The sequence below is a fragment of the Aotus nancymaae genome, unplaced genomic scaffold (genome assembly GCF_030222135.1).
Source record: "Aotus nancymaae isolate 86718 unplaced genomic scaffold, 86718_ANA_hifiasm-v0.15.2.pri h1tg000009l, whole genome shotgun sequence".
In the NCBI taxonomy this organism is placed as follows: Eukaryota; Metazoa; Chordata; class Mammalia; order Primates; family Aotidae; genus Aotus; species Aotus nancymaae.
Genome location: NW_026988420.1, coordinates 16,876,552 through 16,898,521, shown reverse-complemented (window position 1 = coordinate 16,898,521; position 21,970 = coordinate 16,876,552). Strand labels below are relative to the sequence as shown.

General features: G+C 37.0%; 1 protein-coding gene across 2 annotated transcripts in view; it reads right to left on the bottom strand.

Annotated features, from left to right (window-relative positions):
- Positions 1-13,076: 13,076 nt before the first annotated feature.
- Positions 13,077-21,970, bottom strand: part of SUGT1 (SGT1 homolog, MIS12 kinetochore complex assembly cochaperone) — a 37,537-nt gene continuing 28,643 nt past the window's right edge. For both annotated transcript variants that reach the window (XM_064373614.1, XM_012466199.3), the window contains 2 exons: positions 21,215-21,396; positions 13,077-13,198 (listed from right to left, as the gene is read on the bottom strand). In XM_064373614.1, the coding sequence (XP_064229684.1) occupies positions 13,097-13,198; positions 21,215-21,396 (284 nt within the window). In that variant the 3' untranslated portion in view covers positions 13,077-13,096. The remainder of the gene's footprint in view (positions 13,199-21,214; positions 21,397-21,970) is intronic.

Here is a 21,970-nt window from a genome sequence, read left to right as displayed (position 1 = left end):
CCACTAAGTTATAAACCATCTGTTTTAAGAGATACACCCCACTTTAAATCCCCTCTTAGTAATTTGCAGATGTGTTTTGTATTCCTGTTCTCACCTTTGTGCCTGCTCCTTCGCAAAAATTCTCTTCACACCAAATTCTTAAAACTGAATCAGAACCACAGGAAATCCACCCCCCTTTCTCTCTTCTGCACATGGCTACAAAAATTCTAATAGTAACAAGATAGTTTGAAAGAAATACCTCTATATACTTTTTACTAGCATTGTATTTGCAAACTTACTTGAAATCACTTTTTTAAAAAAGCAAGATCTCTATGGCTTCCTGTCCTTCGGGGTTCCTTCTAAGGTACGAATTATTTAATTGCTAAGAATTTTATTTTCAGTTGTCTATATTTCATCAGCCTAGATAATTAACCATCTTTTATACTAAATTTGCTGTATGCTAAGTTGAAGACCTATCATAAACTAGAGCAAAAACTTTTTCTTAGGAGGACTAATGCTGTTAAAGGCAAGTGGTTTCGTTTCAATTAAAACTATATTCCTGTCTGTTGTTACTGAGGTAACTCTAAAAAATTAAGTAGTAAAAAATATCTCCATGGGATGTGCCCTAACACAAACTACTCTGCCTATTCAACCAGCACCATAATTTTTAACATTCACTTAGCACCTATGTGTAATTAAACAGGCATCATCTGAGAACATTCCAGTTGCTAAATAGTATCTCATTATTAATTAGTATATGCCATGGCTCTCTCTATTTCTCTGCTCAGTTCTAGTAATATTTTAGCAGTGACAAAGTAGTGTCTAGCCCAAATATTTTCATTTTGTTTCACTTTGATTGAAACAAACATTTAATTTTCTTTCATCATGTGCTGTCACATAGTGACATGGATTCAATAACTTAATCATAATGACCCCCAAGGTTCTAATCAAAGAAGAAAAAAAGGATCGGCTAGCATCTCTCATCTACCTTTTAATTTCTACGTTTAGAGAGAAACAAAACCTTCAAAGGAGCAAGCCCCCAAGTAGCTTTACCTCTTCTTTAAACTTTATTGGAAATAAGGCATTAGAGGTGATTAGTGCTAATCTCACTTCTGTTTTCTTTACTCCTTGACATCACTGTGTTCTACATGCAGTCCTCCAGGTCACCTGCTTCAAAACCATCAGTTCCTTAAAAACAAAGATTTACTGGATCCTCTACCAAAGGTACTAATTCAAAATCTCTGGAGTAATGAAGGTCTACATTTTTAAAAACAAGCTTCCCATGTGAGGGTTACTCACCAATAAGCTTAAGAACGATTACCCTATATATTATACAAAATATCTGCCCAATGTTAATTTTAGTTGTCTGTAGGTCAGCAGAGGATTAGGGTAAATCAGTTAAGCATAGTGGCTCATGTCTGCAATCCCAGCACTTTGGGAAGCCAAAGGCAAGAGGATTACTTGAGGTCAGGAGTTAAGAGAGCAGCCTGGGCAACACAGCAAGACCCTATCTCTACAAAAAAAAAAAGAAAAAATATTTTTTAAAATTAGCTTAGTGTACTAGTAGTGTAGTCCCAGCCACTTGGGAGGCTGAGGCAGGAGGATCACTTGATTCCAAGAGTTGGAGATTACAGTGAGCTATAACTGAGCTGTGTGGCTGGACAGCAGAGCAAGACGCTGTCTCAAAAAAAAAAAAAAAAATTAGGATAAATAAATTTTAAGAGAGAGTCTATCACCAACTATCTAAGTGAGTTACACTAAAAACCTGTTATGAAGAAAAGAGTATATGAGATGATGGCACTCTGGAAAAAGTGCATTTATAAAACCAAAGGTTTGGACTACATAGTATTTACGATCCATTCCAGCCCTAAAATCCTGACTTAATTTTTCTTTGTCTTCTCATATTGACAAGGGATGGAATGCAAATATATGTTTGCATTCCAGAGAATAAGAAGTTCCAAAGCCACCTCTAGTCTTGGCAGATGGCCCATAAAAACATGCTCTGTTGATCTGACTTTAACAACTCTAAAATAAAATCCTATGCTACACGTATTCCTAAGTCCCTGCTCACAACCAGTCATTTTTCAATCTTGCCTTGGTACTTATTCTGCTGTAATTGTATTTATATGTCAGAACGAGAAATAGTTTGGCTAAACCAAGATTACAGAAACATTTGCTATTACCTATAGTTTAATGTGTTAAGGAAGAAAAGGGCAGAAATAAGTTGAGTATTCAAGTTGAGGGCTTCCAATATGCCCATTAAGTCATATATCGTAACTCAAATTCACATCAATACCATCAAGGTACTCAGAATAAAACAGCACTGCAATCCTTGTTAGATGTATAAATTCCAGTTTCCTTTCTAAAATCAAGTGCTAACATTTATAGTAATTCCAGTGACTGGGAAAAAAAAAAATGTGTATTGATACAGCTGCACTTTTAAAAAATGATGTAACTTCTAATTTAAAGTGTCAATTTCACATATTTTTTCCCCCATTTCCTAACTCCAATAAAATGACAGTGAAGAAATAAAACAAGCATTACCCCTCAAGGACAAAAAGCATGCAAGAGTTGGTATTGGACTCCTTAAGGGCAAAACTGGGCTTTGGAGATTCCAGAAAACAAAATGGTACAATGCCTTCAAAATGCTGAGGGAACATTCTTTTCAACCTCAATTTGTACAGCCAACCAAACTATCACTCAATGTATGCTCAAGTATAAAGATAAACATAATTTCACTCACGTTAGAGTTCAGGTATACACAACCTGCCCCTGCCAATCCACCTAGATGCTTACTTTGAAAGCTACTGGAAGATAAGCTTCAGCAAAACGAAAGCAGAAACAGAATGGTGAGGGAAAGCATACTAAGTGACCAGCCCAAATTACTGCAGAGATTGAGATTTTGGAGGTTTGGAGAATGGTCGCTAAAAAAATTTTCCACAGTTGCCTCTGAGGACTGGGGTGGAGGGGAGGGCAGAAGACTAATGCTTTTTATTGTAAACCCTTTAGTACTACTTCTTTATATGTACATGTTATTAAAATTAAAAAAAAATTTAAATGACAACTGGTAACATTTTGAAAACAGAGAACAGGATTTCAAATTAAGCTGGGACAAGCCCTGGCCCAAGCCACCACCTCACTCCTATTACCTGCAAGGCCCTACATGACCTTTGCCCTCCCCTTTCCCCTTTCACTTATCAGTTAACTCCAGTCCATGCTCACAGTGCTCAAGCTATACAGCCTCCTCGGCTTGCCACAAACACATCAGGCACATTCCTGCATTGGGGTCTTCACATGTGGCGTTCCTGTGGATTGGTGAGTTTTCTCTAGAAACTGCATTGCTTACTCCTTCACTTCCTTCAAGTCTACATTCAAATGTTACTTGCTTAGTCAGTTGATCACCTGTATCAAACTAACTGCCTACTGTACTCTTCTGTTAACATCATTTAACATAAATTTTGCTTCTTTCCCCCACGACAAGCTAAACTCCATGAAGGCAGGGAATTTTGTTTACCTATTCCCTAGCTCAGTGTCTGACACACATTTGGCAATCAATGAGTATTTGCTGAGTGAATAAATGAATGAGTGGATGTCATGAACCAATTTCTTTTTCAGTTACCTGTATCATTCTATTACATATCTTAAAGTAAAAGCTCACTCAAAGGAAAAGTATATGGCTTTTGACAGCAAAGACTTCAAGGGCCTCAAGGGTGTTAATACTGTTTAAAAATAAAGTATATAAACCTCATCAAAGAGAGTTTTCTACTATTCAATATCTCAAAATTTCTTTGGGGATTCCAGAAAACAAAATGGACTGGCAAGCAATTCAAACTTTTGTCTCCAAAGATTGGTCTGCTTATAAATTGACTCACTGTTGGTTTCCGGATTGCTACATATGTTCAAACCTAATTCCATGCCTCTTTTAAGATATGGCTTCCCCTGTACTCTACCCAAGACGTTTGGGCTCAAGATTTTTTATGAAAAGAGGACTAACATAGTTAGAAACTAAACTTCAGTGCGTTCAATTAAAAACAAACCAACAAAAACAGCTGGGCACAGTGGCTTATACCTATAACCCTTTGAGAGGCCAAGGTGGGAGGACTGCTTGAGCCCAGGAGTTTGAGATACCAACCTGGGAAACACAAGGAGACCCCCTGTCTACACAAAATTTAAAAATTAGCTGGGACTGGTGGCACACACCTGTAGTCCCAGCTATTCAGGAGGCCAAGGTGGGAGGATTGCTTGAGCCCAGGAGATGGAGGCTGCAGCAAGCTGTGACCACGCCACTACATTCCAGCCTGGGCAAAGAGCAAGACCTTATCTCAAAAAAATAAATAAATAAAAATCAGGATGCCCCTCCGCAGTATCTCAGAATTAAGTAGCAAAAGTACTTGGACAAAATCCCACTGGTTTTGATTAGTTACATAACTGTTACTACCTCTAAAAATATAGGTAAAATTTGCTCTCATGGCTATGGCTTAAAAACATACTTAAAAATTACAATCCTGTCAGAAACAGTGGTGCATGCCTATAGTCTCAGCTACTCAGGAGGCTGAGGCAAGAAGATCACTTGAGCACTGGGCTTTGAGGCTATAATGCAGAATCATCACACCTATGAACAGCCACTGCACTCCAGCCTGAGCAACATAGCAAGACCCCATCTTTTGGAAAACAAATTACTATTCTATTTACATTGACAAATAAATGATAAACTTTAAGGGCTTGATACTTTTAAAAAACCCCAATTTAAAAAACTATAGTTTAGGATGGAGTAACTTCCAATATCTGAGTACATCCTCTGTGAAAGGCACAGTGCTATGTATCAAAGATCCAAAGCTTAAGTAAATAACACTGACCAAAACACACAAGGTAAAACAAACACAGCGGCAATTAGCCCTAAAATATGTGACACCATGGTGCCTCCACATCACAACTAGAGTTGCAATGCATTTCAGTAGAGGGCATGGAGCAGGGAATCTCATAAGAGTACTGATATTCTAACAGGTCTCACAGAATGAATGGAAGCAAATAAGGGCATCTGTGTAGTGGGAAGACCATGAGCAAATCCATCCAATTTTGAGAGCATATTCTGTAGGTACCAGGTGCTACACATAGAAAGATGGAAGCCAGTCCCCACCTCCCAAGAAGCTCAGTCACATGGGGGAAGAAATGAATCAACTGTAATGTACTGATCTGACAAACAAGGAATAGATCAGCACTCTCAAGCATGCTCATGACCCACTGTGGTTTTGCTATGACTCCATCAAAGGATCCAATGACGTCTCAACCATAAGCAAATAACCCAATCCAATGCCACAAATGTCAGTAACAGAGCAGCAAGATTAGACAGCTTTCCTGGAGGTAGTATACAAACTCAGTTTTAACACATTAGTAGGAAACTGGAGATGCCCAGGAAGGGCAGAAGGAGGAATGAAAACACATGACATATTCAGATACAGCAGAGATCTGAACACTAAAAACAAAGAATATACAATAGAAATTTTAAGTGCCCTTTACAGAAAAAGTCTGATTATGCCTAGAAGATTCTTGTGTGGCTGGGAGCTTTAGTACACAGCAAAGCAGTGACAAGAGATGAGGCTAAAAATTTTGGCTGGGGTTGAATTCTGAAAATTCTTGAATAGTAGATGGCAGACTCACCCTCCTTTAAAGAATTCCAACACTCAACAGGACTGAGGGGGAAAAATAAATCAAGGACTTTATATTTAAGCAGCATTTATTGATCACATAATTTGAGTCAGGACTTAAGTTGTTAAATCCTCACAACCCTGAGGGTTAACCATCATCCAGTGTTATAAATAAGAAAAAAGTTGAGATAAGTCACTTGCCCTCAAAACACACAATTATGAAAGTATCAGAACTGGGAGTGTAAGAGTCTGCATTCGTAAGTTACTACTTCCATTACAAAACAGCTGTCTCTGTGGTAAAGTGTAATATTTTTTAAGTCAATTGTTCTGCAATAGCAAAATAATAATAAAGTCAAGGAAAAAGCATGTTTCATAGTCACTGGATATATATCCTTAGCCTAAGCTCATTACTTATGAATGTGTTCACTTTCAGTCAATTCAAGCCACAGAGAAAGTTTAGAGAACAGATAATCAGTAAAAAGTGGTAGTTATGGGGAGAGCTCCCAGCTGAGTAGGAGCCCATATTAATATCCATACAGTTGTATCTGTTCCACACTGATTCATTTGGGGCAAGAAGAATGAGACTGATGAACTGACTCTTATAAAAACATCTATCAGCTTCTTTTCACTGATGGAAATAAGACAATTTGTGGTTTATAAACAACGTGATTTTATACCCTGTATTTTATTTTATTTTTTTTTTTACAAATCCTAATAGTTTTTTACCTTCTGTTTTGAGCTTTGAAATTAAAATGAAAATCAGAGAACTTCTGAAGGAAGTCCCTTAACATTCTACATATAGTTTATATTTTCTGCCACCATTATATTTTATGATTCTTTATAAAGTGCTGCCAAAAATAATTAAGTAAAATTATTAAAATTAAAAACTTTTCACGAACTCTTATACTCTCCAAAGTACAGATTTTATAAATTACACTAACAATTGTTAACTAGCTGATATACTTTTCCTCAGAGAGAATTCCAAATCTTGAAAGACTGAACTTACAACACAAAAAAAGCTTCTCTAGGATTTACACCTTCCAGCCTGAGATCATCTGATGTTATCTGTAACATGAAGCACTGCTCTGTGCACTTCACACACATGGATACATAATTCTAAAACCCTTAGACCAGATATTTTTATGAATTCAGAATTTTGAATTTTAGAAGAAAATGCAATATAGACCATTTATAGTTCTCCTTTATCCACAGTTTTGCTTTCCACAATTTCAGTGACCCACAGTCAACTGTTGTCCAAATTTTCACATAAATTTTACTGCAGTATATTGTATAATTATTCATTTATGATTAATAACTGTACCTAATTTATAAACTTTATCATAGGTATATATGTATAGGAAAAAAACGTAGTATATTCAGCATTCAGTACTGGGGGTCTTAGAATGTATCTGCCGCAGATAAGGGGCAACTGCAGTATTCTGTAACAATTTAGGCAGGACTGGTGCTAGCATTCTATAATTAAACATACTAATATTTCTGCAGCAAAATGTGACTATTCATATTATAAATTCAGGTCGGGTTTTATGCCACTTGTCATACAGATGGACAAAAAACAAAAAATATTTTGAGCCTTTTGGATTAAGATAAGTAATTGTGGAGTTATATAAATTCATTCAACTCATAACAGAGCATGAGGCATGAGGTGGATCCTATGTATCATCTCCTTTATATAGATGCAAAACTGAGGTGCAGAGACATTAAGCACCTATTCATTGTCACATAGCTAGTAAGCAATGTAACTGGGATGATCCCAAACAGGATGGATTCAGAGTCCATGTATCTAACCACTAAGCATACTGTCTTTTCATGTACTTAACAAAAGCATCAAATATGTATTAACAGCATGTGCAATTGTTTATTATTTAGAGCTTTGGTGGATGCAATGTAGCGTATGGCTTTTTTAAAAAACCGCATATAGGTATTAAGGACTGTTTTCTTAACTCCTTCTAATAAACTGAAAATTACCTGTAGGTAAATAGTACTGTTTTTGAAACATCTTTTTGTATAACTGAATCCTTTAATTATAGGAAAAAATAAAGCCAGTGATATAGGTAGAAGTCTTAAGGAAAAATAAAAAATCCAAATGTGAAGGAACAGCAAATATTTAAAAGATTCCAGACAAGCCAAAATTAAAAAAAAAAAAAACAACATACATATATATATATAATGCTAACATGGTTAGTAAAAAAGAAGTAACCTCAATCATTCAAATTTTATGGAGAAATCAATGATACACAAATCCTAACATGTCTCTAGGAATAAAACCTTGAAACAATCTCAGCATTTGTACAATGGAACTGGTATGAGAGCTCCCAAGTTAAAGGAAAAAAAATTTCATTGGCATCATGTGCCAGTCTTCTTACAACTGCAATAGTTGTTAAAAGTATACTGTTTCTCTGTAATGATCTGGATTTGAGAAAAACAGCACCCTCTCAAAAATCAGACTTCTTTGAATTACTTTCTGTATGAGGCAAGAGATTTGGATTCCTCATAAGCTTTCCTTCTTAAGAAAGTGAGGATCTCTAGGAATGTATCTTCCCAGCTCATATATAAGAATCAGTTCTTGGACAGGTGCAGTGGCTCACGCTTGTAATCCCAGCACTTTGAGAAGCTGAGGCAGGTGGATCACAAGGTCAGGAGTTCGAGACCAGCCTGACCAACATGGTGAAACCCATCTCTACTAAAAATACAAAAATTAGCCAGGCATGGTGGCACACACCTGTAATCTCAGCTACTCAGGAGGCTGAGGCAGGAGAATCGCTTGAACTCAGGAGGCGGAGGTTACAGTGAGCCGAGATCACGCCACTGCACTACAGCCTGGTTAACAGAGTGAGACTCTGCCTCAAAATAAAAAAAGAATTAGTTCTTTAACTTGCATACTCTCTGCTTCATTTCCAGTCAGCTGATTTGGTAATAAAAATCATTTATTCCACACCTAGCTTACTGACCTGATCACAGGGTTGCAGATGTCAAAAGCATGGGTAATGGAGTCTGACACGCCTGGGTTAAATCCCAGCTCAATTACTTACTAGTAGAGTGACTTGGGCAAAGAACTTCACTTTGGCCCCATCTTTCTGATTTGCAATAATGGGATGCTATTGAAGGGCTATTAAAAATGAGATAGTGACACCCGGTTCATAAGAAATGTTAGTACACAGTAACTACCACTATTTGCAGTAATGGGTTAGCACTGTATATGATTTTAGCTGATTTGGAGGGGCAACTTTACTAAGGTAGGAAGTGAGGCTAAGAGTTAAATTAATCTCAGAAACAAATCACAGGGATGGCTTCAAATAATAACATTTGTAGGTAAATCAGTATTTTCCCCACAAGTTCCCAAAATAAAACCTCTTGGTGCATGTAAAATGATCTTACAATTTTAAAAATGCACAGACAGAGAAAGGGGAAACCAGACCAAAAGAGATGATCTCTTTTATTTAAAACTACGTATGACCCTTCCCTGCACAGAAATCAGCATTTTGTCCTTTTAGCTTTTGGTATCTCTCTAGTTCCTCTAAGCAGAAATAACTGAAATCTATACTCTTACAGGGTTATGGTAGCAGGTGTACTTCTACCTAAAGATGTACTTCTTTAGAGCCAGTAACAAACGGTAAGTGGCTCTAGTAACTAACAAAAACAAACATATCACCTAGAAACCTTCTACCTATTTTTGGAAATGTCAGTAAAGCTACAAATTCAGGGAGATGCACACAAATATGAACAGGAAAGATTCCAAAGAAATCTAATCAGCATTAGACTGATTAGATGGTAAATTAATTTGCAATTTTGCTCTGGGTCAGTGATACATCTCAGAGATCAATAATTTAATATGTAGGTAGCTGAGGAAGGAACACAGGAAGGAAAAGTGGGAAAGAATAGCCAAAAAATATTTAAGTACTGAACTAAATTAAAATTTCTATCTAAATTATTCATAATAGTATAGTGATATATCTCTATTTTAAATATTTACTTGAAGTTCATGGCTGGGTGTGGTGGCTCACTCCTGTAATCCCAGCACTTTGGGAGGCTAAGGCAGGCAGATAACTTGAGCTCAGGAGTTCAAGACCATTCTGGGCACACAGTGAAACCCCATTTCTACAAAAAAATACAAAAATTAGCCCAGTATGGTGGTGCATGCCTATGGCCCCAGCTACTTGGGAGGCTGAGATGGGAAAAATCATTTGAGCCTGAAAGGTGAAGGCTACTGTAAGCCGAGAATGAAAATGTGGGCCAGGCACAGTGGCTCACACCTGTAATCCCAGCAGTTTGGGAAGCTGAGCCAACGGGATTACTTGAGCCCAGTAAGTAATCCTGTTGGCCGAGCCTACAGTGAGCCATGATTGCGCCACTGCAGTTCAGCCTGGGTGACAGAGCAAGATTTGGTCTCTAAAAAAACTTTTTTTTTAAAAAGGAATGAATATGTTTTTAAAAACTGGAGTTACTAAGGCAAAGCATCCTCTTTTTCCATTCTATTTCATTTCATTCCCTATAAAGAGAAAATAAAGTGTCAAGTGCAGTGCTAAAGACTGAGCTTGAAAGTTGGCAATCAACTCCGAATAGGTATTAAGACGTAAGATAGGAAATTATCAAAATTGACCTTGATGTTCCAAACTTGTGGTACAGATATCTAAAGAGATTACTAGATAGCAGAGTTCAAAGAAGCAGATTATTCTATTCAAGATTCTTTGAAGACAGTGGGAGAATTCTGGAAAGTCATCAAGGTGCAAATTATTATTATGGAAATCAGAAGAGATGAAGTCTACAAGACCAAGACAGACATGTATTCCAAGACTAATCTTAAAAGGGAAAGGAAACACTAAGAGGAAAAAAATATGCATTCTGAAGAAACAGAAGGCTAATTAGAGTCCTAAGAAAACCAAAATTTGAGAAATGAAAATTGGGTCTAGAAACAAAGAGGGAACAATTTATAGCTACATTGAGATAGCAGAGGATAAGAATAGAGTTAAGAGGCTCTTAATCAGAATGAAGTTTTTTGTTTTAACTTTCTGGAGGCTTACAAGCTTCCATTATCTAGAATGACTAAACAAAGCAGTACTTTAGAGTGGGATTCTTGGGCAGCAAGCTAGCCTACTTTTCAAAATTCCCTTGACCTATAAATCTAATGCATTTGACCAGGTGTATTTTATAATGCTTTCAGTCATGTGTTTCACAAATTCCCCTTAGATCAGCAAAATTCCAAATCCCACAACACTTAGCAAATCTAGCCAATAGGTAAGCATATTCTAGATAATACATCCTTTAAAAACAACCAAAATTAGTACTAGATTTTTATTTATTTATTTACTTTTTTGAGACGGAGTCTCACTCTGTTGCCCAGCCTGAAGTGCAGTGGCATGATCTTGACTCACTGCAACCTCTGCCTCCCAGGTTCAAGCAATTCTCCCTGCCTGTAGCTGGGATTACAGGTGCCCGCCACTACGCGCGGCTAATTTTTGTATTTTTAGCAGAGACGGGGTTTCACCATGTTGGCCAGGCTGGTCTTGGAACTCCTGACCTCAGGTGATCCGCTTGCCTTGGCCTCCCAAAATGCTGGGATTACAAGCATGAGCTACTGCACCTGTTCAGAAACAGCTATTTTAATAGTGTCATTTTTAAGAAAGAAAAAGTTTTAAGTGGCAAAAATATGCTTCTTTATTTAGAATCATGGACCTTTAATCACAACTCTAAGACTCTATGGATTATTTATAAAGGAACTAAGAAAGGCCTAAACCTGTTAAAGATTATGAAGGTTGGCAATGACAGAAAACTTGCTAGAGCTAAGGATTCTTGTCTCTGGTGTAGTGCTGTACGTCCTCAACTATGCCTCTGCAGCAATAGTCTTCCTCTTCATCTTAGGATTAATGGTACTGAGAAAATCTAACATACAGAATACAGAAGTCACTATCCTATTTCCCTAAGGAGAAAACTAGAAATCCATCCAAGCAAAAACTTAATTTTGTCTTTTCCTTCAGTGTTCAAGAACAAAAAAAGTATCTAGTAGCTCTAAATGGGCAGAAGAACAACTGAAAACTCCAGAATGCTTCAACAAGCTGTAACAACAGGTTTGGGTACTATCTGGTATCATCCTACTGGAACTTTCCTTATTAACTCCCCTACATTCCACAACAAAGACTGGAAGGAAGGAGCTGAATTCCTGTTTTGGAAGCTGAAATGATGGCCCATTTGCCTCCCACTCATCCTGCTCTGAGGGTATAGAGTAGTGCCTTGCCATACAAATGTTAGTGACACCTAACAGAGCTGAGACCAACCTCTGGAGTACTACAGTTGAGAAAATTATGGTGAGCAAATAAAGCCAGATCTATAGGTCGTCTGTAGCCTATACTTTATAACAGCTTAGACTGTAAACAATTTTAATCACAGAACAATTTTCCTGTCTCAAAAGTATATTTATAATGAGTTCAGCATTCAATCTTTCCACAGTTCCTTCATGAATGTTAATTTTTTCCCTGCTACATTTATAAGCTCTTTGCAGTTAACAATCATGTCTTTTACTTTCTGTATTCTCATGATATCTATATATTCTAGGCATTGCGTAAATACTAAACATATACACATTAATTTAGTCTCACAGCAGTTACCATAAACCATGAAACCAAAGTAATCATGGAGACATGACAACAGAGATTTTCTAATAAAGAAAAGAATACCAAAAAAAAAAACCCGACCAATGCTATAATTTCAGGAATCCTCCTGTGGTGAAAGAAGCAAGTGGAATTGGGCTTTCCTAAAACCTTCTTTGCACCACCTTCACAGATTATCCTTGGTATAATTAAATTTGCATTGTCTTAAACTCAGATCTATGTTTTATACAGAAATTTGCAAGGTAAGAACCAAAATATCTCAGTGCAATTAAAATTACAAATTCTTCCCATTAAAAGAACTAAATGGGAATTCCCTGTGATAATTTCTCAAAGTTCATGTTAAAAACTTAAGAAAAAGGTAAATAAACCAAACATCTTCATAGAAAAACTGTATTTACAACTCCATTCAAAAGCAGTTTTTCAAAGCAAACACATTGTAACACTGAAGGTGAAAAATCTATGCTCACCCAAAGCTGCCAGGTCTAATAACTTACTGACAGAATACTACATCAAAAATAAGGCAATAACCCAAAGTATAGAATTAAAGATTTCTCTATCCCCAACTAGATAGAATCCACAACTAGATAGAATGAATCTAACTAGGAGCAAATGACACGCTTCATTCAGTTTCACTATGTCTGAAATCTTTCAGGACAGAAGTGATAAAATGTAATCTTCATTCTTCATTAGACTTGAACACTTAAATGAAAATAATTTCTAAAGCACAAAGAGGTAAAGAGGTATAATCTTTCAAAAAGATATTCAGTGTTCAAAATTCAAGAATGCAATATCAATTCACAATGGGCATTAGGTGAATATACACAATACAGTAAGAGCAAATTAATTTATTTAGTACTTTTTCCATTCCATATCATCAGGAGGATTGATTTCAACTTTCCTTTTACCTACATCAGACCAGTTGGTACTCAAAACTGTACCACCAGACTCCATCTGCAATGAAAAATAAAAATACATTAATTCCCAGGCCATATAATCAAAATAGAATATTTTTCTAAAAATGTTCCAAGCACAGAGCCCCAAATATTGGCTATTACATAGAGCTCAATATAAACTCTGTGCAATACATGTATTATACATAATAGATTACACACAGACAAAATACATAGCTCAATATAAACTCAAACCAGTATTTTTATTTAATCTTAGGCATTCCAGAGGTTAACAAGTTCCATAAAATCTGAAAAGGAAATTCTAAAGTAGTCAGGGAAGTGCACCATATCTTCCTTTGCTAATCAGCATAGACAAGTATGTGGAAAAACTATCTTCAAATGAAATATTATTAGCTCCCAAAGACAATGATTACTGTAATCTCTTTTGCTGAAGACCATAAAGACCAGTCAAAATAATCTCTTTCTATACCAGCTGAAGAGATTAAGGAGCTCTACTTTGTGCTGTCTTTGTGCCAAACACATGCAAGTTTACTCCGAAAATTTTTAAAAATCAAGACACACATATGCAGGTATAGAAAGTCAGTGTCTCAGTGAAGAACTGGTTATTTATTTACCATCTACTGAATCTACCACCCAGCAAGCATATTCATTATTTAAAAAAAAAAAAACTTACCGACTTTCTTAACATGATAAAAACCAATGGATTTGAACCACATCAAAGAATAGTGTAAATTATTAAAATATAAACATTTAAAAATGACCAACTGTGTTAGTGGCCAATATATACAGTTACATATCCTGCACATTGGAACCTCAATGTAACCTCATGTCTGACATACTCTATTGAGCTCCCTTACATGGGCTTTTTTGCATGGCAGTTGTGACTTTACTTATCTTCCAAACATGAGATGTCACCACCTCTCTGTAGCTTTCTCTGACCTCTTATTTCTCTACTCCTAAAAAATTTGTCTTCTGTGTGAGCCTAATTATCTAATTAACATGTGTCACACTGCATTGTTGCAATTTAAGGTTCTATCTTCTAGCTGCTTTCCACCCTTGATCTTCAACTAATGCTGAGAGCTCATTAAAGGCAAGGAGTATATTTTACTAATATTCATATCTTAAGTTCTAAGCACAGTGGTCTAGCACATAACGGGCTTTAAATAAAATGACTGAATTACATTTGACAAGTCTGTGTAATAAACTACCCCAAGGCCAGGTATGTCGGCTCATGCCTGTAATCCCAGCACTTTGGGAGGCCGAGGCGGGCAGATCATCTGAGGTCAGGAGTTCAAGACCAGCCTGGCCAACATGGTGAAACCCCATCTCTACTAAAACTACAAAAATTAGTCAGGCGTAGTGGCATGTGCCTGTAGTGCTAGCTACTCCAGAGGCTGAGTCACGAGAATCACTTGAACCTCGGAGGCAGAGGGTGCACTGCACCACTGTACTCCAGCCTGAGTAACAGTGTAAAACTCTCTCTCAAATAAACAGACAAACACAAACTACCCCAAGAGGACCTTCACTTTTAAAACTGAAAAAAAGTGGATTTAGTTTATAATGTGACCATATTCTGATGACAGTTATTTCCCACCCACCCCCACCATCTCTCCTTATAGACTGTAGGGCAATTTAGCATTTTCCCTCTGATTTGTTTGTATATCTTGTTCTTTTGTCCCAGTTAGATAAGGAGATCATAGAGAACAAGATCTATTTAGTTTATTTCGTATTCCTACAACGACAGAAGCCCCTGGTATGTTCCAGATTAATGCTGCTGCCCAAATGGCTTACTTTATGGTCATACATAATTTGCTTATAATTATCAAAGTTTCTAGGTGAAAATAAGTGTAGATTCTACCTTTGATGTTTGATTTGATTGACATCTTTGATCTAATACATGGTTGATTTTGTCTACCATACTTTTAAAAGTCAAAAGTGAGAATGGGCCAGGCACAGTGGCTCATGCCTGTAATCCCAGCACTTTGGGAGCCCAAGGTGGGTGGATCACGAGGTCAAGAGATCAAGACCATCCCGGCCAATATGGTGAAACCCCATCTCTACTAAAAATATAAAAATTAGCCAGGCGTGGTGGCACGCGCCTGTGGTCCCAGCTACTCGGGAGGCTGAGGCAGAAGAGTCGCTTGAACCCAGGAGGCAGAGGTTGCAGTAAGTAGAGATTGTGCCACTGTACTCCAGCCTGGCGAGTACAGAGCAAGACTCCATCTCAAAAACAAAACAAAACAAAAAAACAAAAGTGAGAATGACTTCTCCTGGGAAGATTGAGTAGATGTACTTTTCCTATTCTTTCCAGTAGTAAATCTAAATACCCTAGTCACTACATATGCAACAAAAGTAAAAAGGCTCTAAAAGGGGCCAGGTGCAGTGGCTCACACCTATAATCCCAGTACTTTGGGAGGACAAGGCAGGAGAATTGCTTAAGTCCAGGAGTTCAAGAATAGGCTGGGCAACATAGTGAGACCTTATCTCTACCAAATAGTAATAATAATAATTAATAAATAATAAGAAAAATAGCCAGGTGTGGTGGTGCAGGCCTATAATGTCAGCTACTTGGGAGGCTCAGGTGGGAAGATCACTTGAGCTCAGAAGTTCAAGGCTGCAGTGATTCATGATTGCACCACTGTATTCCACCTGGAACAACACAGCAAGACCCGGTTTAGAAAAAAAAAAAAAAGACACCAAAAGGTAAAGTGAAGACAGACCTACTAGAGACCCCGGGACTTAAGAAATGACGTGGTACCAAATTCTCTGGGTTTTCCTTTGCCTCCTATATCCTAGACTTGGAGCTGAAGAAGCTGGAAACACCAAGTGGCACAAACAAACAAAAAAAAGTCCCAACAAACCCCTGCTCTCTCTTGCCAAGAGATCAGGAAAAGGACACTGCCTAGGAAAACAGAAAACTTTCAGACAACAGGCCAAGCATAGTGGCTCATGCTTGTAATCTCAGTACTTTGCGAGTTCAACACTGGAGGACTGCTAGAGCTCAGAAGTTCAAGAGCAGCCTGGGCAATATGGGGAGACCTCGTCTCTACAAAAAAATAAAAAAAATTTAACTCTACAAAAAATAAAAAAATTTAACTGAACTTGGTGGTGCATGCCTGTGATCCCAGCTACTCAGAAGGATCACTCGAGTTCAAGTGGCCAAGGCTGCACTGAGCCACGACTGCACCACTGCACTCCACCCTAGGCGACAGAGAGGGACCCCATCTCAAAAGTGAATGAATAAACAGAAATAGATCATAGAAAGGTACATTTTAAGAACCTAGAAAAATAAGAACAAAGTGCACCTAAAGCAAGTAGAAGGAAGAAAATAATAAAAACAAAAATGAATGAAATGTAGAACAAAAAAATAGAGAAAAAACGAACAAGCTAACTGGGAGAAAAAATTCAATAAAATAAGCAAATCTAGCCAATGGGTAAGCATATACCAGATAATGTGTCCTTCAAACCTCTAGCAAGACTAACAAAGAAAAAAGAGAAGACATAAATTATCATTTTAAGAATGGTAAAAATATCACTATAAACCCTGCAGACATCAAAAGAGTAAGGGAGGCCAGGCACAGTGGCTCATGCCTGTAATTCCAGCACTTCAGGAGGCCAAGGCAGGCAGATCGCTTGAGCTCAGGAGTTACAGACCAGCCTGGGCAATACGGCAAAACCGCATCGCTACAAAAAAAAGATAAAATAAAAATAATGTAGCTGGACATTGCGGCACATGCCTGTAGTCCCAGCCCCTGGAGAGGCTGAGAAGGGAGGATCACTTGAGTCTGGGAAGTTGAGGTTGCAGTGAGCTATGATTGCACTACTACACTCCAGCCTAGGTGACAGAGAAATGCTTTGTCTCAAAAACAAAAGACAAAAACAAACAAAAAGAATAAGGGACTATACAAACACTGACAACTTGGACAAAATGGATCAATTTCTCAGAAACACAAACCATGAGTCATCCACCTGAAATAGATAATTTGAACAGTCCTATAAAAACTTCTAGGTTAACTAAATTTATAACTTTAAATCTCCTAATAAAGAAATCTCCAGACCCAGATTGTTTCACTGGTGAGTTCTACCAAATACTTGAAGAAAAGTTAACACCAATTATACACAATATCTTCTAAAATGTAGAAGAGAATGCTTCCTAATTCATTTTATGAAGTATTACTCTGATGCCAAATCAAACAAAGATAGCACAAAAATAGAAAATTACAGACTCATATCCCTCATAAAGATAGATATAATATAACCCATAAAAAAACATTAGAAAATGGCCGGGTGCGGTGGCTCACGCTTGTAATCCCAGCACTTTGGGAGGCGGAAGCGGGCGGATCACGAAGTCAAGAGATCAAGACCATCCTGGCTATTATATATATATTTTTTTATTAAAAAAAAAAAATTAGAAAATAGAACTGAGAAATATACAATATGACCAAGTAGGGCTCATGCCAGGCTGTCTCAATACTTGCAAATCAATCATATTAATCAGATAAAATCACCATATTAACAGGCTAAGGAAGAAAAATCATATATCAATCAACACCTACAAAACATCTGACAAAAAGTCAACGTTAAAAGCTAATGATAAAAAAAATTTCAAAAAAATAGGAATACAACAGAACTTTCATAACTTAACAAAGATCATCTATAAAAAGACTTACGGTCTCTTTCTCTATCTCTCTTTCTCTCTCTCTCCTCTGTCTCCCTCCCTCCCTCTCCCTTCCCCCTCCCCGCCATGTGAAAGTCTTTCTGTCTTCTCCTTTCTTCTCTTTATCTACCTAAAATAAATAACTTTTCTGCAAAAAAAAAAAAAAAAAAAAAAAGACTTACGGTTAACATTATACTTCATAATGAAAGAATACTTTTCCCTTAAAATGGGAAACAAGGCAAGGATGTCCACTCTCAGTACTCTTAACTCAACAGAGTGCTGAAGTTGCAGCCAGTGAAATACAGTAACAAAAGGAGATAAAAGGCATACAGACAGAAAAGGAAGAAGTAAAACTCTCCATATTTGCAGATGAAATAAAACTATCCATATTTGAAGATGATTGCCCACATTAAAAAAAATGACAAATCTATCCAAAAATATTCCTAGAACTGAGTCCAGCAATGTCACAGAATACAAGATACACACAAAATTAACCATATGTCTACAGTCTAGTAATGAACACCAAAATTATATATATAATATCACTTTACTCTAAAATTTACATGGAAAGACAAACGAGTCAGAGTATCTAAAACTAATTGCGAAAATAAAGGATAAAGTAGGATGAATGAGTCTACCCAATTTCAGACTTACACAGCAACAGTTCAAGACAGTGGGACTGACAGAGGAACACACATATAGATCCCATACAGCTCAATCCAACAGAATGGGGAACTCAGACTCACACAAATATGCTCAACTGATTTTTGAGTAAGGTGTGAAAACAATTCAATGGAGAAAAGATAGGTGCTAGAACACTTGAACATACTATCCACCCCACAAAAAGGAATCTCAAGTTAAATCTCACACTTTACATAAAAATTAATTCAAAATGCATCACAGACTTAAACGTAATATGTAGGCCAGATGCTGTGGCTCATACCTGTAACCCTAGCACTTTAGGAGGCCAAGGCCAAAGGACTGCTCGAGGCCAGAAGTTCAGGACCAGGCTAGTTTTTCAAATTTTTTCTAGAGATGGGGGTGTCTCTGTGTTGCTGAACCGGTTCAGCAACACAGAGACACCCCCATCTCTAGAAAAAATTTGAAAAACTAGCCAGGCATGGCAGCATGCACCTGTAGTCCCAGCTACTTGGGAGGTTGAGGCATGAGGATCATTTGAGCCCAGGACTTTGAGGTTACAGTGAAGGGTGACTGTACCACTGTACTCCAGAGTGGGTGACAGAATGAGACCCTATCTCTAAATTAAAAATGTAATTTGTAAAACAATATTACTTTTATTTATTTTTTAAATAGGATAAAGTCTTTGAGATTTAGGACTAGGCAAAGAGTTAATAGACTTGAAACTAAAAGTGTGATCCATAAAAAGAAAAACTGGTAAATTAGACTTCATCAGAATGAAATAGTTTGGCTCTATGAAAGACCCTGTTAAGAAAATGAAAACTACAAACTGGGAGAAAATATCTGCAAACTACGTATCTGACAAACATTTGCCAGACTTGTGATCATCAGGGATCATGGAAGAGTAGGGGTGGGGTTCATGAGTGTGGCTATAAAATAGCAACATGAGGGATCCTTGGAATGCATGAAAATGTTCTGTATCTCACTCTTTTTTTTTTTTTTAAGAGTTAGATTGAGCTGTATGTGATCTTTTTGTATGTATATTCTCACTCTGCTGCCCAGGTTGAGTGGAGTGGCACAATCACAGCTCACTGCAACCTTGAACTCCTGGGCTCAAAATCCTCCTGCCTCAGATTCCGGAGTAGCTAGGATGACAGGGGCATGACACCATGCCAAGCTACCTTTTACATTTTTTGTAGAAACCAGATTTTACTATATTGCCCAGGCTGATCTCAAATTCCTAGCCTCAAGGAATCCTGTGGTCTAGCTCCCAAAGCACTGGGATAAAAGGTGTCAGCCACTGCATGCAGCCATTAACTGTCAATATCATGGTTGTGACACTGTACCATAGTTTTGACAAAATGTTTCCATCAGTGGAAACTTTGTAAAGGGTACAAAGAATCTCATTTCTTATGACTGCATGTGAATCTACAATTATTTCAAAACTAAAAGTTTAATGAAAACTTTTTTTTTTTTTGAGGTAGGGTCTCTGTTGCCCAGGCTGTAGTGCAGCGGCACAAAAAAACAGCTCACGGCAACCTCAACCTCCCAGTTTCAAGAGATACTCCCACCTCACCTTCCCAAGTAGCTGGGACCACAAGCACACGCCACCAGAACTAGTTAATTTTTTTTTTTTTTTGGTAGAGATAGGGTCTCTCTATGTTGTCCAGGCTGATCTCAAGATCTTTAGGCTCAAGCGATCCTCCCACCTCAGCCTCACAAAGTAATGAAAAAAAATTTTTAATCAATAGTGAGGCTGGTCAAGGTGACTCACACCTGTAATCCTAGCACTTTGGGAGGCTGAGGTGGCTAGATTGCTTGAAGCCAGGGGTTCGAGGCTAGCCTGGGCAATGTGGCAAAACCCATTTCTACAAAAAAAAAAAAAACTAGCTAGGTGTGGTGATGCATGTCTATAGTCCCAGCTACTGGGGAGGCTGAGGTAGGAGGATCACTTGAGCCCAGCAGACAGAGGTTGCAGTGAGCCAAGATCACACCACTGCACTCAAGCCAGGGCAACAGAGAGAGACCTTGTCTCTTAATAAATAAATAAACCGTGAAAAGCACAATCATGACCAATTACCACATATTTCTTAAGTGTGAAATACCTGAGCATCAACCACATGAACTATTAAATTATTAAATACTAATTTTAACTTTCTACTATAAATGTGTCTTAAAAGAAAACGGTCATATTTCCAGAGCTACTGGTATTAATAAAAGCCACATGATTACAACTGCAAGGTAATAATCTACACAGTTCTAAAGTGACGAATTGTTACTAAAATCTTGAGGTCTAATTTACGTATTTATGCTGCCCTGACAAAAAGCCTAAATTTTCTTAATAAAGAGAGTTGTTAAATTAATGAATAATGTGCACCTTCTACTTGCAAACACTCTTCTGGAAAGTTTCCCATCTATATTCTTCATCTCTAACATTGAGACTACATATGATTCTAGAAGGGAAACAATAGAAGTTCACTCAGCTACTGTGATAAATCCAAGTAAGATGACCCCATACCAATCTCACTCACTGATTAAAAAAAAATACCTACTTAGGATAAACCACTTGTTTCTCATCTCTTCCGTAAATTTTCAACTTCCTCAAAAATTACTCTTAGAGCAGAAACGTTCAGACAGACCTTATTCAAAAAGTTCTCCCAGCTATAGTACATGCAATTTGGTCTCACATTACCAATTTTCTCTTTTAAAATATGTAAAATTTGCTCCTATATAAATTTCTTTAAAAGTTTATATTCTTACAAAGGATTTGTTCATGGCACGTTTCACTTCATCAGAACCATCTGAATAGATCTGCTGAAATAATCTGTTTAAAGCTGCATCTCCCTCCAACTTTTCGTTCTTTTCTTCTTCTTTTATCTCACCAACCAATTTATCCCAATTTCTTGTATAAGGAGATGATGATGGATACAGGTTCTTTACATCTATGAAGTAAAAAGGCAGAAGTAATTAATCAATATGTTTCACTATGTCAGGAACATGCAAACTTTATGACTATGTATATGGAACATCTTAGCAAACAGTTTAGGTTACTGAATTTCATGTATGCAATAAATGTCTTTCTGATATATACATCAATAACAAAATTCATATTTCTAAAAACTGAGTCAGTTACCATAATGTAAAATCTGGCAATTTCTTTCGAGCAAATTAACTCAGTAAAGTGTAAACTTTTGATATGTTATACAAAATCAGATTAAAAGCAGTTCTTCAAGTTGATAACAGGAAAAATTAGATGAAAAGTATACAGGAACTTTAATGTTTTCAGAAAAGTTGCAAAGATAGTACAAACAATTCTAAAAATGAAAGTTTTTTAAAGGCTGCCTAAGAAATCTTTTGTAACTAAAATTTTAATAAATGTTAAAAATGTGACTTTTTCTAAAGTACTTATGTATCTTTCAGAATATAAATAGCTTAAAAATAGAAATAATCATCCATGCCACTCCATACTCTCCCCATATCAAAAATGCAAAATTATTTCAATAGGCAATAACAATA